This window comes from Molossus molossus, unplaced genomic scaffold, assembly GCF_014108415.1.
Source record: "Molossus molossus isolate mMolMol1 unplaced genomic scaffold, mMolMol1.p scaffold_m16_p_19, whole genome shotgun sequence".
In the NCBI taxonomy this organism is placed as follows: Eukaryota; Metazoa; Chordata; class Mammalia; order Chiroptera; family Molossidae; genus Molossus; species Molossus molossus.
The window spans coordinates 28,055,852-28,069,582 of NW_023425354.1; the positions used below are offsets into that span (position 1 = coordinate 28,055,852).

General features: G+C 40.8%; 1 protein-coding gene across 5 annotated transcripts in view; it reads right to left on the minus strand.

The window, feature by feature from the left end:
• NPEPPS (aminopeptidase puromycin sensitive) overlaps nt 1-12,770 on the minus strand; it is a 102,671-nt gene extending 89,901 nt beyond the window's left edge. For 2 of the 5 annotated variants that reach the window (XM_036268027.1, XM_036268025.1), the window contains exons 1-2: nt 12,327-12,495; nt 428-512 (exon numbers count right to left, since the gene is read on the minus strand). In XM_036268027.1, the coding sequence (XP_036123920.1) occupies nt 428-512; nt 12,327-12,449 (208 nt within the window). In that variant the 5' untranslated portion in view covers nt 12,450-12,495. Of the gene's footprint in view, nt 1-427; nt 513-5,410; nt 5,427-12,326 lie in introns of those variants that run through there. The other 3 variants (XR_004960280.1, XM_036268023.1, XM_036268024.1) reach the window with 3 other exon arrangements.
• Nucleotides 12,771-13,731: the final 961 nt, after the last annotated feature.

A 13,731-nucleotide genomic window follows, 5' to 3' on the forward strand; every position in this document is an offset into this window, starting at 1 on the left:
TTCATAAAGCAAATATTTTTCTCTCAGTTATTAATAAGACTTATCTCAACTTTAATCTATAGTTCAAGAGGAAAAAAAACACATATGCCCTAGCCAATTTGGCTCAGCAGTTAGAGCATTGGCACATACCTGGGTTGCAGGTTCAATTCCTGGCCCCAGTCAGAGTCTGTAGGAAGCAACCAACTAATATCTCCCTCATATCAATGTTCTCTCTCCCCACCCCACCCCACTCCTTCCCTTCCATTCTATCAAAAAAAAAAAAAAATCAATGGAAAAATATCTTCGGGTAAAGATTAAAACAAAAAGAAAACCACGTATAAATTAAGCCCCCTTGATGAACTTTTCATGTTCAAACTGTTAAATTTTTAAAATAATTCTTCAGTTTTATTCATAGGGACAGGAAATTAAAATGAAAAACAGCTCTTACCTTCATCTCCCTCTGGTACATATGAAGCTGTAATAATGTCAATATCAGCACAATTCATCACAATCTGATTGGTTGCCTGCCTCACCTAAGGGGAAAGAAAAACCAACAGTGTCAGAAATAGCTTGACTAATAATATTTACATCTTCATCTTGACCTAATATATGATGTAGGCATACTTTTTTAAACCCAGATATTACTACAACCTAAACTATTTATATATCAATGGTAAAAATAAATGAGTACTTTTAAGCAATCCAAAGCAATTCACTTTATATTAAAAGCAATAATAAATGCATAAGTAGTTCACAGAATTTAAACATCTGACCAGTTAGCTAAAATAAAAGCAACTTTTTTCTACTTGAACCTTGATTTATAACTACTTTTTTTTTTTTTTTAATCCTCATCCGAGGACATTTTTCCATTTTTTGTTCAGGTAGAGTGGGAGGGAGAGAGAAGAACAGAGAGAGAGAGAGAAACAACGATGTGAAAGGAACACATCGAGTGGCTGCCACCCGCACGACTGACCAGAGCCAGGGACAAACTGCAACCGAGGTACATGCCCTTAGTGGGAACCGAACCCGGGTCTCTAAGGACCGCAGGCCGACGCTCTAACCGCTGAGCCAAACCGGCCAGGGCTATAACTACTTCTTAATTTTTTTAACTTCAAAAAAAATTTAATTAGAAAACATGTCTTATATGTTGCAATTAGTTATGTATTATATATCCCTTGAAACCTATCATGAGACCTTTTATAAGGATGGAGGAAAAAAGTATCATAAACTATGTCAGAACTTCATAAAACCCTCTTCAATTTTTTTTTTTTCCAAAGAAACATTTTGGCTAAAACAGACACTAATGACACACCCCCAAGACTAAATAAAGTTTTATTTACGGCTTTGTCTTATTTGCTTCAGATCCAAAAAATAAATAAAATATAGAAATAATAAAAGCCTTTTCCTCTCTCCCTCGTTCCCTGGAGATAACCACTATCCTAAGGCAAATGTATCTTTATCTTTCTCAGGTATTTTAGCACTTTTGCTACATGTATAAAAATGAGCAATGTTTTTGCCCTGGCTGGTTTGGCTCCACAGTTAGAGTGTCAGCCCTCAGATCAATGAGTTGCAGGTTCAAGAGCATGTACCTCAGTTGTGGTTGGTTCATCCCTGGGCCTGGTCAGGGTCATGCCGGAGGCAACCAGTCAATGTGTCCCTCTCATGTCAATGTTCCTCTCTCTCTCCCCCTCCTGCCCACTCTATCTGGAGATAAATAGAAAAATATCCTCGTATGAGGATTAAAAAAAAAACAGCAATGCTTTTAATTTTATATAAATGATATCAAATTGTATATATAAGCTTTTACAGCTTGATTTTTTCATTTAACATTGTTTCTGAGATGGGTAAATGCTGATAAATGTATACCTTCGTTTTTAACTCCTGCATAGTAATATTCCATTCCTTCCTGGAAGAAGTTAGGTTACTTCCACTTTTTTATTATTTAAAACAGTACTATAGCCAGACCAGTGTGGTTCAGTGGTTGAGCATCGACCCATGCACCAAGAGGTCCCTGGTTTAATTCCTGGTCAGGGCACATGCTCAGGTTGTGGGCCCAATTCCCAGTGGGAGGCATGCAGGAGGCGGCCAATCAATGTTCCCTTTCATAAATGTTTCTATCTCTCTCCCTCTCCCTTCCTCTCTCTCTAAAATTAATAAAGAAAAAAATTTTTTTAATAAATAATAAAATAAAATAGTACTATAATAAGTATCTTGATCCAAGTTTTCTTGTACACAAGTTTTCTTTACCAAGAACTGCCAAATTATCCTCCAGAGTAGTCTCAACTGACACTCCCAAGAGCAAAGAATAAAGGAATCCCACTTTCAGCAACCTCCAAAAAAACTTTTAAATTATTGACAATCTGATAGGTATTAAATGGTATTCCGTTGTTTTCACTAAAATTTCCCTGATTACTAGTAACAATGGTTACTAAGCATTTTTAATTTTTTTGCCATAAATTGGCAAATTTTTCCTCTATAAATTGCTTGTTCGCAGCCCTCGTCCATTTTTCAATTTGGCTGTAATCTTGTTTTTATTTTATTTTTAATCCTCATCCGAGGACATTTTTCCATTTTTTGTACAGACAGAGGAGGAGGGAGAGAGAGGAAGAGCGAGAGAGGGAAACATCGATGTGAAAGGGACACATCGAGTGGCTGCCACCCGCACGACCAACCAGGGTCAGGGACAATCTGCAACCGAGGTACATGCCCTTAGCGGGAACCGAACCCGGGTCTCTCCGGACCGCAGGCCAACGCTCTAACCGCTGAGCCAAACCGGCCAGGGCTAATCTTGTTTTTATATACTTGTTACATTAAACAAAATATCAAATTCATTTTCAGACATTTGAATGGTGTAAATCTAAAATAACAAAAATATAGATAGCCTAAATGACAAACAAATGCCAGCAGAGACCAGCCAAGCAGGTGAGTGCAATAGGTGGGATGAAAGGGATGCATAAAGTAGGGGGAAACAGCCACTTCTTAGGGCCAACCAATCATTGTAGAACTGAAAAAGCAGACTTTGTGTTGACAGATCTTCCAATTTTAAAAAAGCCACAAATTCAGATTTCATGTGCAATCTCCTAATTTTTAATTGGTGATACTAATTCAAAATTTTCAAAAACACTGTGTAGATCAAACAAAACCCATATGTAGGTCAATAATGTCTTGAGATCACTGAAAAGACCACAAACCTAGGTAAGGATACAGGAGTAATATATTATCTGTATGAAAAAGCTATACCTAACAGTAATCATTTTATTAACAACCCATACATAAACATGATTAATTCTTTTTTTTTTTTTTTAAATTTAATTTAATTTTTTTTTTTTTTTTTTTTTTTTTTTATCCTCACCCGAGGACATTTTTCCATTTTTTGTTCAGGTAGAGTGGGAGGGAGAGAGAAGAACAGAGAGAGAGAGAAACATCGATGCGAAAGGAACACATCGAGTGGCTGCCACCCACACAAACGACCAGGGCCGGGGACAAACTGCAACCGAGGCACGCGCCCTTAGCGGGAACCGAACCCGGGTCTCTCAGGACCGCAGGCCGACGCTCTAACCGCTGAGCCAAACCGGCCAGGGCAAACATGATTAATTCTAAACTAAAATTACATAATCTATATTACAGATAGTATGTTATTTTTTTAATTTGGTTTAAAATTTTATTCTACTATATAAGAAAAATACAACCAGATACTATCACATTTAGAAGGACTAATCAAATTGTTATTTTGAAAATGACATCAGTGGTGATTAAAATATTAGTATATTTAGCTCTGGCCAGTTTGGCTCAGCGGTTGGAGCGTCAGCTTGTGGACCAAAAGGTCGCGGGTCTGATTCCCAGTCAAGGCCACATGCCTGGGTTGCAGGTTTGATTCCCTGTCCTGGTGGGCGTTGTGCACGAGGCAACCAATCGATGAGCCTCTCACATGGATGTTTCTCTTTCTCTCCCCGTTCTGCTCTATCACTTTCTTGTTGGTGTCTTTAGGAAGTTGCATACCATCTTTGGGCCCCTCTTTCTTCAACTGAGGAAATCAATACTCAGAAAGGTTAAGTAACTTGGTCAAATTCACTCAGCCTTGAGAGCAAGAGAACTGATCATTCGATTCCCAGTCTAGGATTCTTTTTATTTTTCACATCACAACTTGTGGCTTTCCTGTTACTGATCTGAATGGGCAGAAGAAACCATAGAGAGATTCATCTATCCATCTAATAAATCCATCTAATTAAATTTCAATGAGTTTATTGAAAATAAATAAATGTAATAGATAAAATTTAAATTCAGCATGAATAAATGTTGAGTACGTTGTGAACCAGACTTCCTCATCCAGGGAGTGCTGAACTGACATCCAGTACTTAATCTACTAGGTTATCAATACTGTGGGCTTCTTCCTTGTAGATGTCTGGCCACAGAGCTCTGAGTGCACATTTGTTTACTGATGGTCATGCCCACATTAGGCCTTGACCTCACTTCTCCTTTCTAAACAGAAACAGTCACTTGGGCAGCAGCAAGATGGTACAGCTCCACACCAATAGCATGTTATTAGGCCCATAATAGACTGTCAAAATATCTAACATGTGAAGTGTTGGCTCATTATATATTTTGGCTCATTAAAAAAAAATAATAATAACCACCCCTTCACCCTGGCTGAGTTACTCAATTGGCTGGAGCACCATCCTGTACTCCCAAAGGGTGGTGGGTTCAATTTTGGTCAGGGCACATACGGGAGGCAGCCAAACGATGTTCCCTCTCACATCTCTCATATCTCTCACCTCTCCCCATCTCCTTCTTCTCTCTCTAAAAATCAACAAAAACATATACTTGAGTGAGGATTGTTTTTAAAAAAATCCTTCTCATAAATCAAATCTTCTTGTTCCTAAACAAAAATGGCATTTAATAAGGTTTTTTTTTTTTAATTTAGTAAATGATAATACTCCTTCATAGTGTTTATTTCACCAGAACATATCCAAACAGCCCTAAACTTTTATGTCCCGACTGGCCACTCATAGCACTATATTTGAACAAAAAGAAGAAAAAAAATCTTTGCCTATTCACAAAAATGACTTTTAAAAAATTCAGAAAAAGAGAAATTAAGCACTTACTGGGTATTCTCCAAAGGATAAAATGAATCAAAACCTTCCAGAGTTTGAAGTTTATGCCAACAAAATAATAACAGGAGTTTTATGCATCTTAATCTTTATCTAGGCAATCATATTTTCATCCATCAACATCTACAGTGAATTTAATGGCAGCTAAGCAGTTAATCTACGAAAGTCAAGATACCTATACAACACTACATATGCCAAATGATACTATTTATCTCACTACTATTATAACATTCTGAGGGAACCTATGTACTTTGGAAAGGCATGGTACACAACATCCAGTTATAAGTATCTTCCCATTCCTCCAGTGATTAGGGAAAACCTACCTGTTTATACTAATGAATTAAGCTACTTGTGGAACAGCTACTAATTTTTTTCCAGGAATATTGCCACTTCTGGAAGCGTAGGAGAAAAGAAACAATGGGACAAAAATACTTAATAACAGAACTCATGCCCTGGCTGGTTTGGCTCAGCGGTTGGAGAGTTGGCCTGACCAGAGAGTCCCGGGTTTGGTTCCTGCTGGGGGCATGTACAAAAAAAAAAAAAAAAATAGAACTCCACTCACATTTCGTTGTTAATCCTTACCTAAGGATACTTTCCCATCGATTTTTTACAGAAAGTGAAAGGGAAGGAGGGACAGAGAGGGTGAGGGGAAGAGGAAGGGACAGACAGACATCAATGTGAGAGACACATTGATTGGTTGCCTCCAACAGGACCCCTGCAACCCAGAGGTGCTTTTGACTGGCAATCAAACCCAAGACCCTTTGGTCCTGGCCCGATACTCTAACTGCTTAGCCAAACCAGCCAGGGCTCAACTCACACTTTAAAAATCAGATAGTATACTGTCTCATATTAGAGATGCATTTAAAACAACTGGATAATCCATAGAAAGTGTTTGTTGTAGCATTTAGTGCCTGATACACAGTAATCACTGAATAGATATTGTTAAGCCACACACAAAAAAAGATTAAATGTGCTCTAATCATAAAGATGTCACTCTGAATATCACTAACAGCATTCACCTAACAATTTATAAAGTGCCTGATCAGAATGATATAAATTTAAGAACTATGTACTGTAATATGTAACACTTTGGATATCAATATATATGTACTGCCCAAGGAAGGTAGTTTAAAATATCCATATAGACTTAGACGTATGCTTAAGTGTTTGACTACTACACTACAACATTGCTCTTTTTGATACTTTCCAAAAATAGCACTGACCTGATGATTCTGTATGTGATTTCTCACAAATAAACATCATCATGTTAGTGCATATTACCTGTGTGTTCCACTATCAAAAATGCAGGTAATAGCTTGGCCAGTGTGGCTTGGTGGTTGAGCATCAACCCATGCACCAAGAGGCCACCAGTTCGATTCCCGGTCAGGGCACATGCCCAGGTTGTGGATCCGATCCCCAGTGGGGGGCATGCAGGAGGCAGCCAATCGATGTTCTTTCTTTTTTTTTTTTTTATCCTCACCCGAGGGTATTTTTCCATTTTTTGTACAGATAGAGTGGGAGGGAGAGAGAGGAAGGGAGAGAGAGAGAGAAACATCGACGTGAAGGGACACATCGAGTGGCTGCCACCCGCACGACCAACCAGGGCCGGGGACAAACTGCAACCGAAGTACGTGCCCTTAGCGGGAACCAAACCCGGGTCTCTCCAGACCGCAGGCCGACGCTCTAACCGCTGAGCCAAACCGGCCAGGGCTCGATGTTCTTTCTTATCGATGCTTCTATCTCTCTCTCCCTCTCCACTCTTCTCTCTCTAAAAATCAATAAAGAAAAAATTTTAAATAAATAAAAAATACACGTAATAATGCAAAGTAATTTCAGCATTAAGATCTGCAGTTTCGAAGCTTAAAAGAGCAAAATGTTAAAGATGGCATATAAAATTGTGTTAATAATAAGCTTATTTTCCACTTTTCCACTTAAGATGCTATTAAAGAATGGAACTTTAGTATATTCTTCTTTGTTTCAAATCCAGGGTTTTAAGTCTCCTTGGAGTCTCATACAGGCTGCAAGAAGCAAAGCTAAGTAACAGCTCTACTTGAAGGGACAGCTTGACCATCTGTAAGAATTTTACAATGGAAGTTTCCTATGAATTAGGAAGGCAGCAATCTGAGACATGTTTTTTTCCTGAACGAGTCTTTACTACAATCACTCAAGAATACACCTTACCTGTACTATAGTAAGACTCAAGAGGTTTTTTTGTGATTGCCAAAGTCCTGAGATTTTAGTAAAAGGAAATCTCCAGTGTGACAATTCCAAATACCAGTCAGTCTGAAGCCTGAGTCACTTTGCCTAACAAGCAATTTCATCATTAAAATTTTGTAATAATTGTTGTCTTTGTGGAACAGGGCTGTAATTTCTAAAGACAATAAGGAGCAAATAATTAGTAAACACAAGTTGAGCCAAGTTTTCTAACAAAAGAGACACTGAGCCCTGGCCAGTTTGGCTCAGCGGTTATAGCATCGGCCTGTGGTCCAGAGAGACCCGGGTTCGGTTCCCGCTAGGGGCATGTACCTCAGTTGCAGTTTGTCCCCGGCCCTGGTTGGTCGTGTGGGTGGCAGCCACTCGATGTATCCCTTTCACGTTGATGTTCCCCTCTCTCTCTCTTCCTCTCTCTCCCTCCCACTCTATCTGTACAAAAAAATGGAAAAATGTCCTCGGGTGAGGATAAAAAAAAACAAAAGAGACACTGAAAGAGCAAGTTTCAGAAAGTCATAATAAGTACCATTAATGTAAAAATGTTAAACATACAGAACATTGCTATTCATTGTCTGTGGCTAATTACATACACAATAAAACTTTTAAACTACACATAAAAATAATACCTACCTAAAGAGAGACATTACCTCTGGGGGGTATGAGTGGAAGAGAGAGAAATGGGCTTTAGTGGTATCTGTGACATTTTATTTCCCCCTCCCCCAAAATCATGCAGTCTGAAGCAAATGGGGAAAAATATTAATATGTGCTAAATCTAGGTAGTGGGTTACTTTTTCATATTTCTAAAATATGTCCTATTTTAAAATAAAATTTTAAAGTGATTACAAGTGGCCAAATAAACTGAGAACTACAGGTTTGTATGGGGTTCAACATGAAATCTCCAAGATGTGGAGAACCAATCTAGGTTAACAACAAAACAACTATTAGAAGACTCAGTCCTTTGTCACTGACACATACAGATTAGAATAAGACTTAACTTTACAATAAGAATAGGCTCATTTATGTAGCAAAGTTCCGAGAAGTTTCATAGTTTCAATTTACTACTTAAAACCACATTTATCCAGGTTGAATTGGGCAGTATCAATTATCCAGAACCAGGAAGTTAAAGGGGGGAAAAAAGCCTGTATGGAAAGCCAGAACAGATGATACAAAGTCCATACAACACTTCACTCAGAGGAGAATCCATCAAACCCTCACTTAGAAATTTATTTATAAATTCAGTCACTTAGACCTCTTCAGATCAAGTTCAGTAAAATAAAAAAGGAAAGACATTTCACAATAGGCAGCAACAAGGCACAATAAGCAGCAAAAAATAATAGCCTCATTAAGAAAAAAAAAAATTTAAAGAACAGATACGAAATTAATAAATCATAACACATAGTTTTGGGTAATCTATGGCTATAAGTATCAATGACAGATGTTCAGAATGATGTCCAATATTTTTAAAAAGAAGAAACAAAGCTAGAAGTACAGAATTTTAAAAAACAATACATTCTAGCAATATTTCCATCCTAATCAGTAAATATTTTTTAAAATTCTAAATGCCTCAGAGGGTAAGCTTCAGTTATCTGGGAAATTCACTGCAGAATTCACTGCCAGATGATATCAGATAAAGCTTAACACATAAAAGTTTCTTAGGTGTTTCCTCATAGATACATTTCAAGAAACAGAACAGAAATCTGAACAACTTCAATTCCTTATCATCAATCTTTCAAATTTAACTTCTTAAGACCATTTAGTAATCTAGCACAATGCTGGGCAAATTATTAATTTTATCATTTTTTAAAGTAAAAAAAACTACCAAAATTACTGCATAGAAAATATGCAAAATCGGGGCAGAAAATTCCATAACACAGGATTGACAATAACATCCATTTAGATGCCAATTTTTAGTCTGCGAAACAAACTACTATATCTGTAACTCTCCTGCAAGTGCCAATTTAGTCATCACAAACATGAATATTTTGTTGGTGGAGCCAGGGACTGTATAGTGTGTCCTGACTTCTGGCCTTGAAGGATGAAGTTAATTTCCCTGGCACAGGTGAAACATTTCCATAAGAAAAAGCCCAATTACTGTATAAACCACTATAAAATCATAACAAAGAATTGAAGCCACTCACATACACTTGTAACCTATTTTTTAATTACCCACAAAGCAAGAAAATCAGAATCTGAAATATTCACAAAAATCCGTTGCTCTCAAATATCCTAATAAAAAGAGAGGAGAAAGGAAATGTCCCATATCTCTAGGTCAGCAATTTTCAACCTTTTTCATCTCATGGCACACATAAATAAACTACTAAAATTCTGCAGCACACCAAAAAATATATTTTTCCAATCTGACAAAAAGTAGGAGTAATTTTGATTCATTCACACCAAACAGCTATTGTTGTGTTAGCTGTTGTCATTTTTTATTTGACAATCTATGGAAAAAGAAAGAGGTCAGTGCCCCAACTAAACAGTCAGGTATCAAATGTTTTAAAAGTCTTGCGACACACGGATTGAAAATTGCTGCTCTAGGCCCATAACACCTTTCAAAACCTGCCGAATTAGATAGACTACACTCACTTGTATGAAAGACAACTAACTACTTTTTAAATCAGTGCACAATAACTAATTTCTTCGCCTTCCCTAGGAATCCACACCCAAGGCCAGGTTAAAAATCCACTCAGTTTCTAATATGTAACCTGTACAAATACTCTGGGCTTATCATAAAATTCTGCAACTAAAGCAACCAAACAACGTGCATACTTTGTGCAATGTGGTTCCAACTATTAGGAAACTGACCCAATACCAGTTATAAATCTGGTTTCTACAGATGTAATATTGTTCACATTTTTAGATTTCCACTATAAGATACTACCTAATGTACAATTTATTGCTCCAGTCCACGAATTTCAAAAACATTAACATATGCTTTCTACTACTGATGTTAACTTTCTTACTAATGTTAATTCCTCTTTACATTTCCAAAGGTGGCAATTCATGCAATTAGAGTCCAGTTGTCCTTTAATGACACCTGTTAGAATTCACTATATAATGCCATCTTTCATCTGTGTTGCCAATTAGCCTGAAAAGGATTTCTGAAAAGAAATATTTTGAAAAGTTCATGTTACTAAAAAAAAAAAAAAAAATCATATATTTCCTTGTACCAAATTGACAAGTCCCTGACAACATCTATCACATTACCAGGTGTTCCCCCAGGCCCAAACCAGTCTTTAAATATTTCTCATCTCTTTGGAAAAGCAAGCAGAAAAGGGATAAGAAGTACATCACTGTTTGTTGTTCTATCCTAACACTTCTGACAATTTTTTTCTGAAAACTACCCTTAAATATATATTCTTCTCAGAATTATGAACCTATTATGCTAACTAATGTGGTAAAGAAACAAATTATTTTTTTTTAATGTTAGTCATTTCACATAATTCGAACTCATTCATCACTAGGTCCTTCTTCCTTTGCCAAGTCACAAGACACACTACTGTTTACAATCCCTCCCATCTGCCCCCTGCCAATACATATCAAACACTCCAGTCACTTGGCTTAAACAAACAGTGTCACCCAAATAACCCTCTCAAACTCTAATTTAAACCCCAGATGCATTCATTCTGATTCATATTCTTAATGGAAAAATTCTAAATCACCTGACTTTCACAGGGTTAAGTTTTGCCTTTTGATGCAACCTGTCCCTAGAGTCCTCATGCTTTCACTCAAGTGCCTCAAATCTGACAGTACACTTTTTAATTCTACACTCTCAGACATATTTTTACTCTGAGTACTTGGATTTCAAAGACAACTGCTAACTTTCAATTCATTCAAACACTAGTCCACATTTTCATTTCACTGCTACATACACACCCTGTTCTTTACAGTTGAGGCCTACTGATTTTTCCTTCTGACTGCAATGGGAAGAAAAATGAAACAAAATATTTTTACCATCATTCTTTTTAAAGATAACTGCTAAACAGTTCCCATTTTTCATTACAGACTTCACATAATACACCATATAATACGGCATCACAAATGTCTACTGTCAGGACCTTTGTAGGGCATCAATATTAATGGTCTTCAAAATCAAACAATACTTCAAATAATGCTGCAGGGGGTGAGGGGAGGTGGGGAGAGCATGATTCACCAAAAACTGCAATGAAGAGTAATGGAATATTTTCACCAGTGGCATGCTAAAACTAATATTTTCTTTCAGAGGACGGTACTGCTAATCAACCATCACTATAGCAATAAATCCACCTGCTTCAAAGGCTACAAAGCTAAGAAGATGGGTGGAAAAGCGGAGATGGGGTCCTCCTTGAGCTTCTCTAGGGGTTATAAGAGAATAAAGTCACTGCTGCACTGTCACTTGAGGAGAAGGGGAGGGGGGAGGGGCGGATCATCTCGGAAACCCAGCCCCTGGGCCGGAGCAGGCGGGGAGAACTCAGCAAGGCTGCCTGGGATTAACATTCTCCTTCTCACCCTCTCCCCCCTTCTAGAATCTCCCCTCCTCGCCAACGCGCGGCGGCCGGAGGAGTCCCAGATGACCGCCCCTTCCAATGGGTCCTCCGTGGGGCGTAGGTAGACCCACAGAAAAGAAATGAGTCAGGAGGCTGAGACAGAGCCTGGACTCCGATAACCCCTCTGGCCTCTCCTAACACCCTCCAGCTTCTCCCAGAACACAGCCAAGCCCGGAAGGGCCGGGAGTCAGTGGGATGCCCCACACAGGTGTGCCTGCCCCGGAGGGGAGCACCGGCCCGGCCGGCGGCTCCCGCAGCGCGCCCCCAGCGCGGCCTGGAACCCAGCCCAGCAGGGCAGAGCACACCAGACCGGGCACCCCGCGACCGCCCCAGAGGGGCGCGCCCGTCCGGGAGCCAGTCTCCCCAGTCCCAGGCCCGCAGCGCCCAGGCCCGCCCGCCAGTCCGCCCTCCCTCCCGGCCGGGCCCCCAGTCCAACCCGCGGGCGCGGCCTAACTAACTGCTTGCCCGGCAGCTCGCCCCCGGCGCCCGAGGGTCGCCGTACCTGGGCGGCGGCCTCCAGCTTGCCCTCGAAGGTGAAGTCCAGCAAGTCAGGCTTGAGGCAAAGGCTGTAGTTGATGGGGGAGACATCGGCAGGCAGCCTCTCGAAGGGCCTCTTCTCCGGCATCGCGGCGAGGCCCAGGCTGTAGAGGCGGCGGCGGCGGCGAGAGGAGCGGCTGAGGAGGAGAAGGAGGAGGGGAGGAGGCGGAGGGCCGAGGAAGAGCAGGCGGCGAGCGAGGGAGGGGGCGGCGGCTGCTAGCCACATCCACCGAGCGCGGGCGACCGCCTCAGGAGAGCTACCCGGGGGATCCTGGGGGGCTGGGGAGAGACCCAGCCCGAACGCCAGGGGCCGGGAGGGAGTCAATGCGGGCGGGCTGACTGCCTACGGGGAAGGGGGCGGAGGGGCGGGCATGGGAGGAGAGCCTGGAGGGAGGGAGGGAGGGAGGGAGCAAAGGAGGCGGTGGCAGCGGCGGCAGCGGCGTGCGCGGCCCCGCCGGCCGGACGCGCCCCCGCCGGTGTGCGCGCGCGCCAGGGCAGGGGGCGGAGCGGCGAGGCCGCGGCTGACGGGGTGGGAGGGCACTGAGTCGCGAGCGCGAGCAGCGGGTTGGAGGCGGCCGGCGGCACTGCACCTGTCGGCGTCGCTGGGGGAGCGGATAGCCTTCTAGAACGAGCTGGGAAGGATTTGAGAAGCTAAGGGCAAGGTGTGAACACCGCCTCACCTCCCCCACCCCCCGCCCCGAGAGCTGTCTTTGGAAATTGAAGCCTGGTTAGTTGGTCGGTGCAATCGGGGTTAAATGTTAAAATATCAATTCCGAGCAAAACCCTAAACTGGATTTTTACCTCTAGATCAGTGGAAAGCTGTGACCCGAGGATCTTTAGCTGTAACTATTCCTGTTACTTTAAGTAATAATTTCAAGGGAAGATATGGAAAATTTTGTCTGAAAACTTTTAATAATATACATTACACAAACCAATGCGATTTGGACCTTTGCATGAGTGATTTTAAAGGTTAGGAAGATTTTTTTTCCCATTATTTAATGTTCAAAATAAGATATGTTTTACCTTTTTTGCATTTTCATCTTTGTTTCTGCTTTTTTTAAAAATAAGAAAACACTGGTGTGGCTCAGTGGTTGAGCGTCGACCCCATGCATCAAGAGATCACATGTTCGATTTTCAGTCAGGGCACATGCCCAGGTTATGGGACCCATCCCCAGTGGGGGGCATGCAGGAGGCAGCCAATCCGTGTTCTCTCTCATTGATATTTCAATTTCTCTCCCTCTCCCTTCCTCTCTCTCTCTCTAAAATCAATAAAGAAAAGTTATTTTAAAAAAGAAGAAGAAAACCCTCTTTCAATTGTGGCCTCTTAAAAGGTAAATTAGCTGTGGCTTCCTCAGTTCTGTAGCTATCTA